The sequence below is a fragment of the Nicotiana sylvestris genome, chromosome 8 (assembly GCF_000393655.2).
Source record: "Nicotiana sylvestris chromosome 8, ASM39365v2, whole genome shotgun sequence".
NCBI classification, from domain to species: Eukaryota; Viridiplantae; Streptophyta; class Magnoliopsida; order Solanales; family Solanaceae; genus Nicotiana; species Nicotiana sylvestris.
The window spans coordinates 185,320,082-185,336,480 of record NC_091064.1 but is presented as its reverse complement, the minus strand read 5'-3'; the positions used below and the strand labels follow the sequence as shown (position 1 = coordinate 185,336,480).

Below are 16,399 nucleotides of genomic sequence, written 5' to 3'. Positions count from 1 at the left end.
AGGCACTGTTAGGAGTAGATGGGGAGGACGGACTGGTTGGGTTCGTTTGGTCGTTGCTGTGGGTTATGGGTGAAGCCTTGTTTCCGATCGTTGGGGATGGTGCGAAGATACAGGGGTGGTGTGTAGAAGACGAGATCCGGGGGGGGGGTGTTTCTATTATGGAAATCGGCACACACGTGCCATTTGAATGTGACTTGTACGCACTATGTCCACGTAAGATAAGCTACCGCCACATAAGCATAGTCAATGGTCAAATGTGCTTATTAGTTATAGGTTTCACGAGTTTGAGTATTTAAATGGGAAAGACTAAAGTTTGTGTATCGACTTTCAAAAGCCCTACAAGTTTAAGTGGCCAGGAAGCCATTTCGCCTTAAAAAAAAAAATGTAACTTGAATTATTGAAAAATCAAATAATATCAGACGTTAAATAGAAAAAATATTGTACTATTGAAACAAATGGAGTGTTACATTTACTTTCTAAAAATAGAAATAACTCTAAAAATATTGAATATTCTGATCCAGCGGAGCAAGATCCGGCCGGCTGGCCGACAACCAGAGATAGAAAGAACCCAAGAGGAAATGAACATGACCCTTTTAACTAATTATTTGACATTTCCAGAAAATTTTGTAACCCTCTTACCAATTTTCCCTCCATTATTTCCGATATTATTGGCTTTCTTTTTTTTCCATCTTTGTCTTTAAAACGTAGCAAGTCAGCATTCATATATTTCTCAATTAATAAATTCATTCATTCATTCATACACCTAACAATCCAAACCAAACTATTTAGCCTTTGAGTCAGATTTGAGTTTTTGAAGAGTCTTCTTTACGTTTTATTACAAGTTGAAAAGCAATTGAAAAACTAAAAAGTTCAGATCTTTTGGTTCAATTTTGTGATTCTTGAAAAAATACCCATTTGGATTTTGAGTTATTTTTTATTTGTTGTGATGGGTTGGAGATACAAAGCTGGTCTCTTCCTTATTTCAGCTGTTGTTGTTATTTGGGTCACCTCTGCTGAAGTTACACAGGTAAAAAATTTCTATCTTTACTCATTTCTCTTGATATTTTATGTTGTTTTTTATTGGGGATATATCATAATTTGATAGCAAGTTATACAAAGTGATAAACTTTGACATTTTTTTTATTAGTATATAATACTAGTGCTTATTGTTAGTTTTAACGTCAGCACTGAGGATTTGTATACAGCTAGTTTGGGTTTGAGGCGTAGTTGTTGTATTAAGATGTATTGATGTCTAGATTTGTATATCTCAAACAAGATAGGAAGATAATGCAGAATATGAGCAGAAATTATCAGTCAGTTGACTTGTATGAGCAGCTTATAATGTGGATGGATGCTAACATATTATCCAGAGGATTAGGAAACTAGCAAATGAATTCCAGCATGTGTATTTTTGACATTTACAGAAAATCTCTTATTATCAGTTTCATTAGGGATTCGGGTTTCAACAGTAGTTTCACCTTTACAAAAAAAGTACTGTTTGTTCTATGCTCCGATGATTTTGAACAAATTGTGTTGTAGCTAGAGATCTGATAGCGCATTTCCTTTTGCATACAACACTAGTTTATTGCTTTTGAAGACATGAGTAAGAAGAACAATTAGGTTTAGGCTTATTTTTTATGTTAACCTACAGAAATAAACTTATGCCGTGGGTCACTCAGACATGATTTAGGATGCTCTTTTTCTTCTTCTGATTCGGCTTAATCCGTCATTACTTCAGAGGGAGAGGGAGGAGATAGGACTGTTGGTCACATTTGTTATTTATTGCAAAAAACGTAGAATTTACTTGCCTAAGCATGTACCTAAGGTATTATTTGCTCCGTATTTTGGCCCTTTGTATTTTCTGATGAAAGAAGATGTGGTGTTCAAGTAGTTGTCAAGTGGTTCAAATGAGATGCTTCTCGTTACTCATGGCCTATGTTGTGCGGATTCCCCAAAATGCTGCCGCACCCGTGTCGGACCCTCCAAAATACACTACCTTTGGAGGATCCGACACGCACCCGGAGACATTTTCAGAGAGTCCGAGCGACATAGCTCATGGCCTACTGTGTTGTATGTTTCATCTCTTTTTAATAACTATGACTATTAATGATGCTTTGCAAGGTATCTAAGAGTGCGAGAAATATGAAAGGAATGTGGATGCTAAGATGCTTAATTTCAATTACTCATCTTTGAGCCTTGAAGCATGGACTTCATCCTCTTTATCAGCCCCAAGAAAAGCATTGACTTTATCTTTATTGCCTTAAAAGCTATATTTTCATTAGCTTCAGTCCTGGGCAAATTCTCATTAGCGGTTAGCCTATTGCCAGAACTTTCATATACCTCACATGTTTTCCTGAGCCCAAGTGTTTTTATGTTGTTAAACACACATTAATGACATTGCCCAAGAAAAAGATACCCCCTAGTCCAGATCTTATTGCCATTTTGCTTCTGAAAGGTCAAATTGATATTAGGAAGAGTCATGGATTACTTTGTGTTTTGGAAACAAAAGTGCTTCTTTCATGTCCGTGTGGGTAATTGTGGTAAAAGATGCACCATATACTATAGATGATAAGTTCAGTATTTCTTAAGGCCTTTTGTAATTCTCATTAGTACTTTGACAAATAATATTCTTGCATTGTCCTAATGCATTGAATTACTGAATTTAAATTTGCACGGGTGGACATGATGCAACCTGATGAACTGAAATATTTTCATTGTGTATGCTCGGTGACAGGGCATTTTCTCAGAATATAAGCAGCCATTTGCAATCACATACCTTGGAGCTTCTTTGCTGGTAATTTATCTACCTGTAGCATTTCTTAAGGATTGGATATGCGATTTGCTGAAGAGACGCTGTAGTAGAGCTGGTAAAAATTCTGAGCCTGGCAGTGAGTCATATATGAGACATAGTAGTTCTCCTCTAAAGCATACAGTACAGAAAGTCTTCGAGATAGAAATCTTGAAATCATTGGATAGGAAAGATAGCGAAGAAAATCTTTCTGCCGAGGAAGAAGGAAAACCTTTGGTTGCTAGATGCAATGGTAATTCCGATGATTTAAAGAATGGAAAAGAAATAACCACCTGGCAAATTGCTCGTTATGGATTCTATCTTGCTCCTCTCTGGTTTATTACTGAGGTATGATGCCAACTTTAGTTATGCCTGTACTTTGTTACCTTCCCCAAGAGGAATCCTCCCAAGAAAGGAAAAAGAGAGTGAAAAGCAAACCTGCTTTGCTCGAAATGTCTATTGTCTGAGTTTGTTTGAGCTTATTTGTGTCTATTGTCTTTTCTGCAGTACCTGTCAAATGCAGCGCTTGAACATACAAGTGTTGCAAGCACAACCGTACTATCTTCTACTTCGGGATTATTCACTCTTTTTGTAGGTGTATTGCTGGGTGAAGATTCATTAAATATGGCAAAGGTAGTTGCAGTCTTTGTTAGCATGTCAGGCGTTGTGATGACAACTCTAGGAAAAACATGGGCGACTGATGAATCTAAGTTGGATTCTTCCTCGTAAGACATTCGTGCACTTTGTTAACTTTACAGAAGCTGCTTTATATGTATTTCTGATGCGCCTAGGTTTTATCGATTTCAGAATAGGTCTCTTAGTTGCTGTTGAAGTTATGTTTGGTGGAAGTCATAATTGAGTTTCTTTTGACATACAGTTCCTTATCATCTGAATAATCTACGTGTATTCCTTGCCTTGCTGCATTTGTTTTGCTCTCTGATTCTTTACTGGCTAATTTACACTGACATCTCCAATTTTAAGTTGCAAAATTAGGTTCAATGATTCAATTACAAAGAAGAATATAAAAAAGTAGGTCTGCTGTAAATTGGCCATAGACGACCGATAAATGTATATGTAAGATTAGAAAATAGCTCATATTCCTGACATCACATTCTCATGAACTATGAATTTCAGCTCTTTATTGACCTTTACCTGTTTAGCTAACTGTACTAACGGTAATAATGTCAAGGTTTCTTGTACTTTGGGTTTTCATGATGCAAACTCCTATTTTCGTACCTGTGAATCCAGCTGCACATTTAGTCTCCAATTTTGTGGCAACTGTGCATGTTTTTTCGCAAAACAAGTCAAATAGCATTATAGGTAGGGCTGATTTAGCATTTATGACAGTTCAAAAAAGTGAAAAAGAAAGGAATTGGAGGAACTCCTGGATTGAGGTAGGTGGTGTCACCAAAGGGTATACTGGAAAAAGAAGCAGGTTGACGGTGGCTTGGAGTGGGGAAGGGTAGCACAGCGGAGGTGTTGGAGACAGAGAGGTATTATTCGGGCAAGAGATCGGCTGCAAGTCAGTACTGTTATGGTCTGGAAGTCCGCAACAGGGCTTGAGGGAGGAGGGTAAAGGGAGTTTCCACCCTCTTTGGCTGGGAAAGGGGAAGATGAAGCTGCAATAGTTGGATGAGACAAGGGTGATGCTATTGTGGGATAGGAACGGCTCGAGAGGAAAAGGTGGAAGTGTTGCTGGTGATATTTTTTTTTTTTTTTTGGGGTTGTGGGGGGGGGGGGGCAGGAAATAGAGAGGTATGGGGCATAGGGCAGATATCAAGCAGGGCCAACTGAAACAGTAGCTAGGACGGGCAAATATGGGATGGAGGGAACGGACGCTGGGGGATAACTTCTGTTTCTAATGCATTTTTACTTGCTGATGGTGTGTCTACATTTTCTTCTCTTTGTAAATTCTAGTTCCTTTTTCACTTTCCTAAGTTTCTTTGATTTCTTTTTCCAAACTTTCTTTGAATTTGTGTAGTAGGCAAATAAACACATGTACCTGCACGGAATTCTGGTCCCCGCCCCCAACTCCATGGCAACTAGACACCTTAATTTGTACAAAGCAATCAATTGCACTAATCTAGATAACACGTCATTGCCCAAAGATAACCTCATGAGAAACATTCTTTGGTCAAATTCCTTTCCAGTTCAAGAGCCTGAAAAATATAATCTTTGAATAGCCATGCACACCCTAAGCTCTCAGATTAAGATGAAATAGCAGCTAAGTTACTTGCTCTCAAGAAAGCGAAACGCTAGCAGAAACCAGTCACAATACTGTAGCAAATCCATCTTCAACCCTGTATCAGTCTGGGTAAATCTGAGTAATTTATTGGCTTTTTATTCTTTGTTCATGCAACTAGCTTAAGAAATACATGTGTTAGGGTTCATACAACTAGATTGAGAAAGGTTGCATTTGCAGTACCCATCGAAAAAATTCCCTCATAACGAATAAACAACAACCGGACCCCCTTGAGCCGATTTCCATATTTGGACCTCAATTTTCACAATTAGCTTTCACCCTCTCAAAGGTTTCTCATCCTCTTCACGACTAAATAACCGCAGCCTGTGGTTTAAACCATGGACCTGCACTTGAGAAGGGGAAAGGAACAATGGTTCACTTCCACACTATCGTAAGTCGTGTATGCCATGCACTTTGTCCAACTCACCCGTATAATTGCCACATAAGCTCAGTCTATGATCAGTGTCGTTTAAAACAGCAGACTTGTACAGATTCAGGTGTTAGATAAAAAATTCGTGAAGTTGAGGTGCTGAGGGTGAAAATCTGTGCTAGTACAAGTATCTATTTGAGAATTAAGCCTGTGAATATTGTTCTAAACAAAAGTTCTAGTGTTGTTTCTCCTTTCATATTGAAAGTTGAAACTCTCAAGCTCAAATTAACTTTAAGGATTCAATTTCTTCGTTTTCCATTCGATGATTCACTAGGATATGGACTATTAGTTTTCCTCTGGATATTCTAGCCTAAGTATGCTACAGCTGGAGCTCCCAGGGTTCTGATCTAGTTATAAGCGTGCAGTATGTGATGTGCGAGTTAAGCACATATCACGGATTTGAACACTGCCGCAGTCAAAAGCAGGGTATTTAACTGGAGAAGGGTAGAGGGATGTCCCATTATCCCCCAAGTTTTGAACCATGTGCCACGACTCGGTGATTTCGTGGTTATCAAAAAAAAAAAGTATGCTACACATAGGGATAGAAACCATAATTCAAGTTAATGAGCATTCTCAACTCAGACACTCCTCTAGTGACTCCCAGTAGAGAAAGCCTACATTTCTAATACGGATTGGAAGGAAATTAGGGATTGGCATAGGTTCTTTCACCTATCCAGAGTTTTGGAAATTAGCAATATTTTTCATAATGTTTTTTCCTGATTATTGGAAGCAATCTTCACTGATACAACTTTCTCCTACAATAGTAACTAAAAATGAGTTTATGAACGCTTCAAGTAGTGAGGAATAGGCTAGCTCTGAATAAGTTGATTGCTAGAGACAAAGAACGAGTCAGCCTAGTTCTGCAAGCCTTACTCTAATAGGGTGTATATATACACGCACATCAATCTTTTCATCCTTTAATGTCCAATCACGACATAACACTGCAGCTTCTTTGTGATTTAAAATTTTGGATTTTCGTCGGAGAGCTAAATTTTCTTCTGTTTTCATCAGTGTTCCTCTCAATTGTGTTTCAGGGTGTTGACTGATAGTTAAACTTTTTGTTTCTTTTAAAGAAGTGGCGAACGTTCTCTCCTTGGGGATCTCTTCGGCCTTCTATCAGCTATGTGTTATGGGCTGTTCACTGGTTAGGCTTCTTCATTATGTCTTGATACCAAAGTGTTAACTGTATAATATGACAGATGAATAATGTTTTCTCATAATGATCTGCAGTGCTTCTTAAAAAGTTTGCTGGCGAGGAAGGAAAAGGAGTAGATATGCAAAAATTGTTCGGTTACATAGGGTTGTGTACCCTTGTGACCATGTGGTGGCTTGGTAAGATTTGATTCTTTTGCACTAATGTTTAGTTGTTGCTGATTTGTAGAGTTATATAACAATCAGTCTCCTCAATTTGCACTTTGGCATGCTTTGTCAGCAGTCTTTTGAAAATAGTTCTTTCTCCAAGTTTTCAACAGGTTTTAGGTTGAGAGTAAAACATGTTTAAGCTTGTAAAGTAGATATGTTGCAATATGATGAGACTCCCATATAGTTTGTCTGTGATCTTATGAAAATCTAATAAAGACAGCTATGATCTTAGCCGTTTTATTATCAGATAAGTCTTGCATTTATGCATCTTCTTAATATCTTATTAGAGAAAGCTAATGGACAAGTGGGTTAATTTTAATTTATTCACTATGTGAAAATCATGATAATTCAAACTCAACTTGTTCTTCTGTATTATTTGACCGATGTCTTTATAATCTAATTTATGATCAACTTTTTTCTTTCAGTATGGCCGTTGACAGCCCTAGGTATTGAACCCAAGTTCACAATACCTCATTCTGCTAAATTGGATGAAGTTGTTTTGGCCAATGGACTTGTAGGAAGTGTTCTCTCGGATTACTTTTGGTACGTAAGATCGGGTTATCCACCACTAGTACATGCTCTTAACGTCTGGCTTTGTCAATTGTACCCTTTACTTGCTTTTCTTCTTCTTAGGGCACTGTGTGTTGTTTGGACAACTCCATTAGTTGCAACCTTGGGCATGTCTCTCACAATTCCACTTGCGATGGTGGCTGACATGGTGATTCATGGACGTCATTATTCTGCTATTTACATTCTTGGCTCAGCACAGGTAACAATCTATTAATGCTGACAACAAAACTTGATTTTAACACTAATGTTGCGATTTACAGCATGTTCCATAAAATGAATATGCTGTATTGTCAAACAGAAGCTGAGACCATGAGAATTGAGGAATATGAATTACAGTACTCTGATATTAATTAATTAAAAAACAAGGACATTTCCGAAGCACTAGAAGTGATAAGAGAAAAATAATCTCATATTTAAATCTATTTTGCATTTTAAAATTCATCGGTGAATTGATTGGAGTCTTTCTCAGCCTAAGTCACATTTACTAGAATCTTATGACTCGAATATGTCCATTCGTTACTTTTATTAAGTCCTCAAATTGCAAATCTGGTAGTAGAATGAGGGGTTGTATCTATTTACTTACTGAAACCATGAACATGTAATCCTGTGGTACAAACTTTGGGCTGATGTTCTTTTCTGTCTATCGCCTCTTATTTTAACCAGTGTAGTGTAGCTGGAAAAGTCTCATGTTGTTGTATTATTGAAAAGCAGAGATGCTATACCCAGTGGCGGAGCTAGGATTTTTACTAAGGAGGGGTCAAAATATAAAGAAGTAAACCTACAAAGAAGCCAAGGGGTGTCAATATATAGTATATATCGAACAAATACAGAAAAAGAATCATATTGAATATGCTCATAGCCCAACCCCTTCCTTCGTGTATGTATGTATGTATGTATGTGTGTGTGTATATATATATATATGTATATATGGGTCTTGCTAACATACTACATGAAGGTAGTATGTTAGCATTGTACCCAATTTTTCTTTCCATTATTATTTGTCCTTCAATTGTCACTACAGGTTCATTAGTCTTTTTAATAATGAGGACTTTATTGTCTTTTCACAAAAATCCTACTACCGAAAGATCCAATCATTTGAATCCCTATTTTTCCTTTTTGGCGATTTGCTCTGGGTCATTTCCTCGGAGAATTATGCCATCTATTTTCTCTCCGGCATCTCTCCACTTCTATCTCAGGCAAGCCACTTCTCCTCCCTCTTCCTGCCATGTCCTTTCTTTTTCATTTTCATCCACTCATGGGTATACCCAAGCACACCAAAATACATTATCATATCATCAGTTATAAAATATCAGATTTGTAAATTTTCAGTCAATTCAGTTTTAAACCAGCACTACCAGATCATGGCAGAGAGTTTTTGTTGCCATTTTAACCCCTCATTAAAAACCTTTAAAAATTCAGAAGGATACAATAGATATTATTGTCATCATAAATGTATAATAATAAACAATCTGAATACAAAAAAAAAAATATCAGTAGCTGTTATATTTGATTTGCAACCAAAATTGATTTCATCTCAAGAAAGAAGCAAGATAACATGAGGAAGAGATGGAGAGATGGGAACAGAAAAAGGGCGAGGGATCTAAGACAGAGAGCAAACGTGAAGAAGATGATTGTTTCATAAAATTTACGAAAATACCCTTTGGCTAATTAAGAAGCAGTGACAATTGAAAGGGCAAATAATGGAAAGAAAAATTGGGTACAATGCTAACATACTACCTTCATGTAGTATGTTAGCAAGACCCTATATATATATATATATATATGAAAAATTACCTAGCTACACAGGGTAATTTTCCGACGAAGGGGTGTCGGTTGACACCCCTTGAGTACATGTGGCTCTGCCCCGGCTATACCTGTTAAAGGTGAGTTAGTGTCTCCATATTCTAACTAAGAAAATGGAGCAGAATTTCGCCCCCATACTGTAGGTGGAGTCTTTCCTTTATGAATACTCCAACTCATTTTGTTTGAAATGCTCAAATGCCTACCTTTGACTCATTTTCTATTTTTAAGGAGGTATTACTAATCAATTGATCCACAGGCAAAACATGATATGGCTTGGCTTATGCATCTTTTTTGCAGGTATTTGCTGGATTTGTAATAGCTAATATATCAGACAGGATTTCAAAACTTATGGGACTATAACATTTGGTGGAATTTCCCTAGCTCAATACAGAGATCCCTACATCTTTTATTAGTACCACTTCCTGCTTCATTGTTCAAGAAAAGGTGGATGCATCGGACAGTTGAATATAGGCGTTGCATTGGTAGGTACTGATACATGCCTATGGCATATAAAAGAGGCGAAAAGATGGCCACTATACTACTGTTGTGTGAGACTGCAAAAAATTGAATAACAATGTATTCATTGTTGTCCCACATCTTAAGCTTTTGATCTCCAAATGTTTTTTTTCCCCTTTTGATAGTTCTTTCTAAAAGTTGTCATTTTTTATGCAATGTAAATATTGAGTGGTAAGATAATGTTTGTTCAATTCAATACTGGTCTTCATCGCCCAACAGTCAGCTTATACAATACAAGTAGTTATATGCACAATTTGCTCTTCAAAGACATTTTTCTTTTAGCTGGTCTCTTTCATAAACAAGACACTGTTTGCCTGTTCTCAATATTGTTCTTTAGGTTTGGGGTTGATTGTTTTGTCCTTGTACATATAACTTAATTTTGTCCTTACATAATCCTAGAATGTATATTGCCTTTAGAGCCGTCACTATGGGCTGGCCCGGGTTAGTCCAGCCCTGCCCACATGGGCTTTTGCAATTGACGGGTTGGGCTGGGTTAGCCCACTATTTTGGTGGGCCTTATAAAGGTTAGCCCATCTTAGTCCTATGTGGGCTGCGAGCCTCCACGGGTCGGCATTTTAAAATATAATTTTATATTTTTTCTTTAAGTATTAACCTAAAAAAAAATAAAAGTTAAAAAATATCTTATTAGAAAAATTTCGCAAAACTTAATAACTTTTTATGTTAATTCAAAATATCACAATAAACACAAAAAGTAAAAGACAAGACTATATTTCATTCACTAAAGGTCAAAAGTCAAAACAAACTATTCAAGAGAACGTATATGATGTTAGATATCCAACACAACATCTTCATCAAAACACATTTGAATCCGCTTGTGACAAGGTTGTCTTAATATCTTCACTTTCATCTACATCTACAATTCATATGCAATATTAATTAGTTAAAGAATAAGAACAACTTCGGGTGTGTTTGGTACGAAGGAAAACATTTGCCGAAAAATATTTTTCAATTTTTCCATGTTTGGTTGGCTTAAATATTTTGAAAAACATTTTCCTTATCAACTCATTTTCTTCCAGTTGGAGGAAAATATTTTCTTTATCAAGAGAAGGGAAAACATTTTCCAAAACTCCTTTTCAACCTTCCCCACCCCACACCCCCACACCCACCCCCAACCCCACCCCACGCCCCCACACCCACCCCCAACCCCACCCCACGCCTACCCACCCCACCACCTCTCTCTAAATTAGTTATTTTTTCAAATTTTAATTTTTTTTCCGTCACCACCCACCCTGCTATCCTCCTCCCCCCACCCCACCAACTCCCACCCCCACTTGCCCTACCACCCCCCCTTCCACAAAAAAAGTTTTTTTTACTTATTTTTTTGTAATTTTCAAATGTCTGTTTTTTATTTTTCTGCACCACTCACCCCACCCCCACTGCCCTTGTAACATCCCAGCCCCCTAGTGATATTATCCGCTCTAGGCCTAGGCCCTCACGCATTTAAAACGCATCACTAGGGTCTAAGGCTTGTTAGCTTGTATACCCAGCATCTCTCTTGTGTTTTACCGATGTTGAACTCTGATCCATCATCGGCATGGCTGACACAAGAGTGGCTCTGATACCATTTGTAACAACCCAATTCACTAGTGATATTGTCCGCTCTGGGCCTAGGCCCTCACGGGTTTAAAACACGTCATTAGGGTCTAAGACTTGTTAGCTTATATACCCAGCATCTCTCTTGTATTTTGCTGATGTGAGACTCTGTCTAAAGTCTGGGGTGTTACAGCCCCCACCCCCACCCGGCACAATTTTTTTTTTACTTTTTTCTGTAATTTTAAATTTTATTTTTTATTTTTTCTGCACATTCCTCCCCCCGCCCCCACCTCCCTCCCCCGAAAAAAAAATATTTTTTGTATATTTTTCGTTTTAGTTTTTTCATCTTTCGGTTTACAAGTTCGAAATTTTACATGTTTCAAAGTTATGAGTTCGGAGGTTTATGTGTTTGGAAGTTTACGAGTTTAGAAATTATAAATTTTACCGGTTCGAAAGTTCGTGGTTTTGAAAGTTTAGTGGTTCGGAAGTTAATGAAATTTGTGGGTTCGGAAGGTTGTTGGTTCGAAAGTTTATGGTTTCATATTTATTATATCTAAATTATTTATAAATACTCTTGAGAAGTTATTTTACTTAATTTGCGTACCAAACACCGAAAAATGAATAAGATTACTACTTGTTTTCCAAGAAAATATTTTCTTGAAAAATATTTTTCACGGAAAATATTTTCCGTTATACCAAACACACCCTTAATTTTAAAAACTAATAATATTCAACTTCACATAAAAAGACATTACCAATTTGAGTTTGGGAAAAGTCGTGCAACCAATTTCGAGTAGTAACAAGTGTTTGGATATTTTCATGATGTATGCAATTTCTGTACTTGGTAAGAACACGCCCACCAATGCTAAATACTGATTCCGATGCTACAATGTCATATGCTTTTTATATTTTATATATTTCGAATAAATATTTTATCAGGCCTACGGGCCGGCCCAGCCCAACCTCAGTCAAGCCTCACAGGGCATGAGCTTACTTGGGCTCGATTTAAAAACCTCGGTTTTAAATGGACTCAAAAAATTCTAACACAACCCTACTAAATCATGGGCTAGTATGGTCTAACGGGCCAAACCCATATTGACGGCTCTAATTGTCTGGAACAAAAATACCTTTTTGTCCAGTCTAACATAACATTAATAGATTTATTTAAAAATGTCATCAAATTAATATACTAGCTTACATGTAGTCTCTTAAGTTCGAGTGTTTGGCCAAAGGCAATTTATATACGTATTTGTTTATCACTCTATCAGATGTAGGGCTGTAACTTTGCCAAATCGAAGAACTTTTGATTTTATTCAAATTTTACCCAACTTATTAGAATTTCCACGGTCAAAACTTAATACTTGAATGTAAAGTTGATCGAGCTACTGATTTATTTGAGAGGCATAGTTCCAAGATTCGAGCCTGAATCGTTGGGGCAACCAGTAGAAGAAACCCCTCCAAAAATTGGGCCACTAGAGAATATAAAAGCTAATTAAGAAGAAAACTTTATGTTAAGAATTGGGTAGGGGCCGCGCGAACGCAGGCTCCCGCTATCACAAATTATGACGTAGGCTCGACCATTTGGATCGACCTTAGGTGGATACCCCTCCAAAGTGCAATGGAGATCACCAACCTAGACCATGGGTCTTATTGATCGCCCATTGACCCTGTCCAGGTAAGTATGTTTCCTTGTAGTTCCACCGTGTTTTTTTATAGCTCGCCAGCTCCTCGTTTCTCCTGTGTCAACGATGAGGGACATGTATTCAGTTATCTTAAAAGTAAAATGTCACTCGGGAAATTTTATAGTATTTGTTACAGATGAACTCTAGTAAGAGTAGATTATGTAATCCATTTTCAACAAAAAGGTCAAATATCTGATTCCACATTGGATTAAGGGTGTTTAGCAAAAACATAGCATTACTGCAAAATTTGTCATGAAGTTTAAAATTTTGAAAACCTCTTATAACAATGAATTGGATGCGTTTAAATCAACTACCAGATGGATCGGGGTGTTCACAGAAAATCGATACCAAACCGAAACCGATTCAAACCAAAAACAAAAATCCGATAATTTTTTGTTTGATTAGATTTTGGTGTTTAATTTTAAACCTACAAAATGTGGTTTGGTTAGGTTTAAAACAAATAATAAAATCGATCCCAACCGACTAAAAACAAAACAAATAATAAAATCGATCCAAACCGACTGTCGAAGATGTTGTGTCCTTGTTTTCGACCGCTTGCGGCTCTATGTCCCAATTAAATTAATTCCACTTATATCCCTATTTAAAAGTCTACCAATTATGTAGCTGCTGATTTGTATAGAATGGTGCAGTGTACCAAGAACGTAACCAAAGGATTTTTCAGCAAAAGACTTTGAGGTTATCATTAGAGCAATCACCTAAGAAGTGCACTGCCGAGGGATTTTGAAGCCTAGATTTGCTAAGAAACTTGATAACCTTAAGGAATAGTGTTAATGAGTGTATTAGGGGTTATGGAAAGTTCTGACGGTTAGAGGTAGAGCAACCCTGGGACCATTTGTCCAGGAGATACTTGTTTTGTTTTCTGCTTTGTAAAGATTCTTTTGGTAAATAAATATTATTTACTTACCAAAAGACAAAAAAAGTCTACCAATTAATTCCCCACTTATATCCCTATTTAATATTAAAGATTAAAACAAGAATTGTAGGTGTCCAAATTAATTACACTTATATCCCTATTTACCATCAAAGATTAAAATTAGAATTGTAGGGGGCACTCAAATTGTCCAAAAATAGGCATATGCGAGCACACAGTATTCTAAAGAATAATTCGCTTTGTGCTCACTGTCACTACTTGTGCTAATGAGACAAGAAGTTTGGGGTTTACTTTTTTATTTCGATGTGGGAGACTCTGCACTTCTTTTCTTTTGCCAAGTCCTTCTGTACTTTGTTAGCATCAAAGTATAGGTCTGCTTATTCTTTTACTTTCTTCAAGATTTCCTTCACTTATGATAATATGGTTGAAAGTCCTACAATGAAGGTTTTGTCTTTCTAATGTTTGAATTGTAGAAAACAGAGAAGCTGCAGGTTGTTTGAATTGCATCTTTTGTAGTTACATTAAGATGACTTTACAATGGCATTCAGTGTTTATTCACTGCCCACAAGTCTTTGCTTCTGAATGGTATGAGAAAACTTTTTCAAAATTAACAGAATTGACCCACTTGCTAAAGAAGAGTTCATTATTTAAATAAATTATTCATCTATTTGAAATTATATAGTAAAATCATGTTTCTTTTGTTTGTAACAGAAGAATCACTTAACTATTTCTATAGTATTTAGAAGGCCACTCAACTAGATTTCTTAAACTTTCGGTGGTCAAATAGCTATTTTACCCTCTAATTTATCAACCTTTATTTTTTAATGCTTCTTTAATATTATATTTTTTTTCTTGTTTACTCTATATTATGGACTTACTTGTCGAATAAATAAACCTTATTTCATAAAATAACAAAGAAAAAAATAGTTTTCACGCATATATAGTGGTGACAAATGAGCGGGTTAAAATGAGCTGAACTAATAAATGGGTCATTACCCAAGCCTGTCCAAATGTACTTGGGTTGAAATGAGTTGGATGGGTTATAACCCAACCCGCCCAACTTGACCCATTACTTTTACAATATAATATCCTTCTTTTTTTTCTTGCAAGACAACCAACGTCATAAGAAATCTTTGCTTTTTTCTTATATGTTCTCTTTTATTTTGAATTTTCTTTTTGCAAGACACCATCAATAGCTCTTTTTGTGTCTAAGATCACAACTAATTCGATTTCTTAGATCTAGCAGTATTGACCTTGTTAAATTAACTAGCAAGGTAAATTCTTATGAATAGTACTAATTAAATTATCTATTACGGTTAGTTGATAGTTATTAGTTCTAATCCCGAACTAAATTTTCATTTTTATTTTTTATTTTGACCTCACGTCGAACTGATATTTTGTTTTCAAAAAATGAAACTTTTCAAAGACAATAATTATATGAGATCTATTCGTTCACTGTTATGATTAAATTAATTTCTATTTTTTTTTAATATTCTAAAGAGTGATTGTTCCACAAAGGTGATTTATAAAAGAACAAATGTTTTGATCATATAAAATAATTCTATTTCATCATGAGATTATTAATTAAAATCCACCTTTCTTGACAAGGAATTACTCCAATTTTTATTTGATTTGAGCATCAGTGTATGTTCACATAAGTCCAGTTTCAAGAGATAATTTTGGGCACATGAGTAATAGTTGGGTGCTATCATGGGTCAATTTGGGCTAGTGAATTTTGTTATTTTGGGCTAAGCCTAAATCAGCCCATCAACAAAATCACCCTAGCTCAAACCCATTAATACTTGAGTGGGTTATATGGGTTTGAGCCTCTATTGCCACACATGAATGCACCCATTCTGTGTTGCACGCGGGTGTTTATTTGTGAATTAGAACAAATAGATGATTAGGCATGTGTTAGAATCATGCTCATCCACTGTTGAATAACTTCAACAACAACAACAATCCAACATAATCCACCAAATAATTTTTTAGGGAGAAGGTTGCTTACTGTTGAATAACTTCATGTAGAAAAAGACTACGTGTGAATTCTGGACCACTAGACAATATAAAACCCATTGAGCAGAAAACTTTAGGTGAATAATTGGGCAGGGGCCGCGCGAACGCAAGCCCCGCTATCACAAATTATGATCGTAGACTCAACCACTTGGGTCGACCTTAGGCAGGCACCCCTCCAAAGTGCAATGGAGGTCACCAACCTAGGCCATGAGTCTTATTGATCACTCATTGACCCCGTCCAGGTAAGTATGTTCCCTTCAAGCTCCTTGCTTTGGTTTTATTTTCCTCCAGCTTCTGGTTTCCCTTTGCTTCAGCCGATGAGGGACATGACACATTTAAGCTTTCTACTTATATTCCTTATCAAATAAGTAGTTGAAAACCAACTCAAACCAAAGACAAAAATCGATATCTTTTTTGCTTGTTTTGGTTTTTAATTTTAAAAACCTATAAAATTTGGTTTGGTTTTGGTTTAAAAAAAATAACCCCAAAAACATCAAACCAAACCGACTATATATCTTATACGTACAATTTTACGGTACATATT

General features: G+C 36.4%; 1 protein-coding gene and 2 non-coding genes across 3 annotated transcripts; 1 reads left to right on the top strand and 2 right to left on the bottom strand.

Moving 5' to 3' along the window:
• The first annotated feature begins 599 nt into the window (after positions 1-599).
• LOC104216388 (thiamine-repressible mitochondrial transport protein THI74-like) lies at positions 600-9,964 on the top strand. The gene is made up of 8 exons (XM_009766412.2): positions 600-1,027; positions 2,735-3,136; positions 3,296-3,513; positions 6,534-6,604; positions 6,691-6,792; positions 7,248-7,365; positions 7,456-7,591; positions 9,493-9,964. Exons 1-8 carry the CDS (start codon positions 947-949, stop codon positions 9,553-9,555), a joined length of 1,191 nt encoding a protein of 396 aa, XP_009764714.1. The 5' UTR covers positions 600-946; the 3' UTR covers positions 9,556-9,964.
• A 2,823-nt stretch (positions 9,965-12,787) lies between these two features.
• LOC138876691 (U1 spliceosomal RNA) lies at positions 12,788-12,948 on the bottom strand. Its single transcript, XR_011402032.1, has one exon. It is a non-coding gene; the product is annotated as a U1 spliceosomal RNA (small nuclear RNA).
• Positions 12,949-15,944: 2,996 nt separating this feature from the next.
• Positions 15,945-16,105, bottom strand: LOC138876645 (U1 spliceosomal RNA). Its single transcript, XR_011401988.1, has one exon. It is a non-coding gene; the product is annotated as a U1 spliceosomal RNA (small nuclear RNA).
• Between the last annotated feature and the right edge of the window lie 294 nt (positions 16,106-16,399).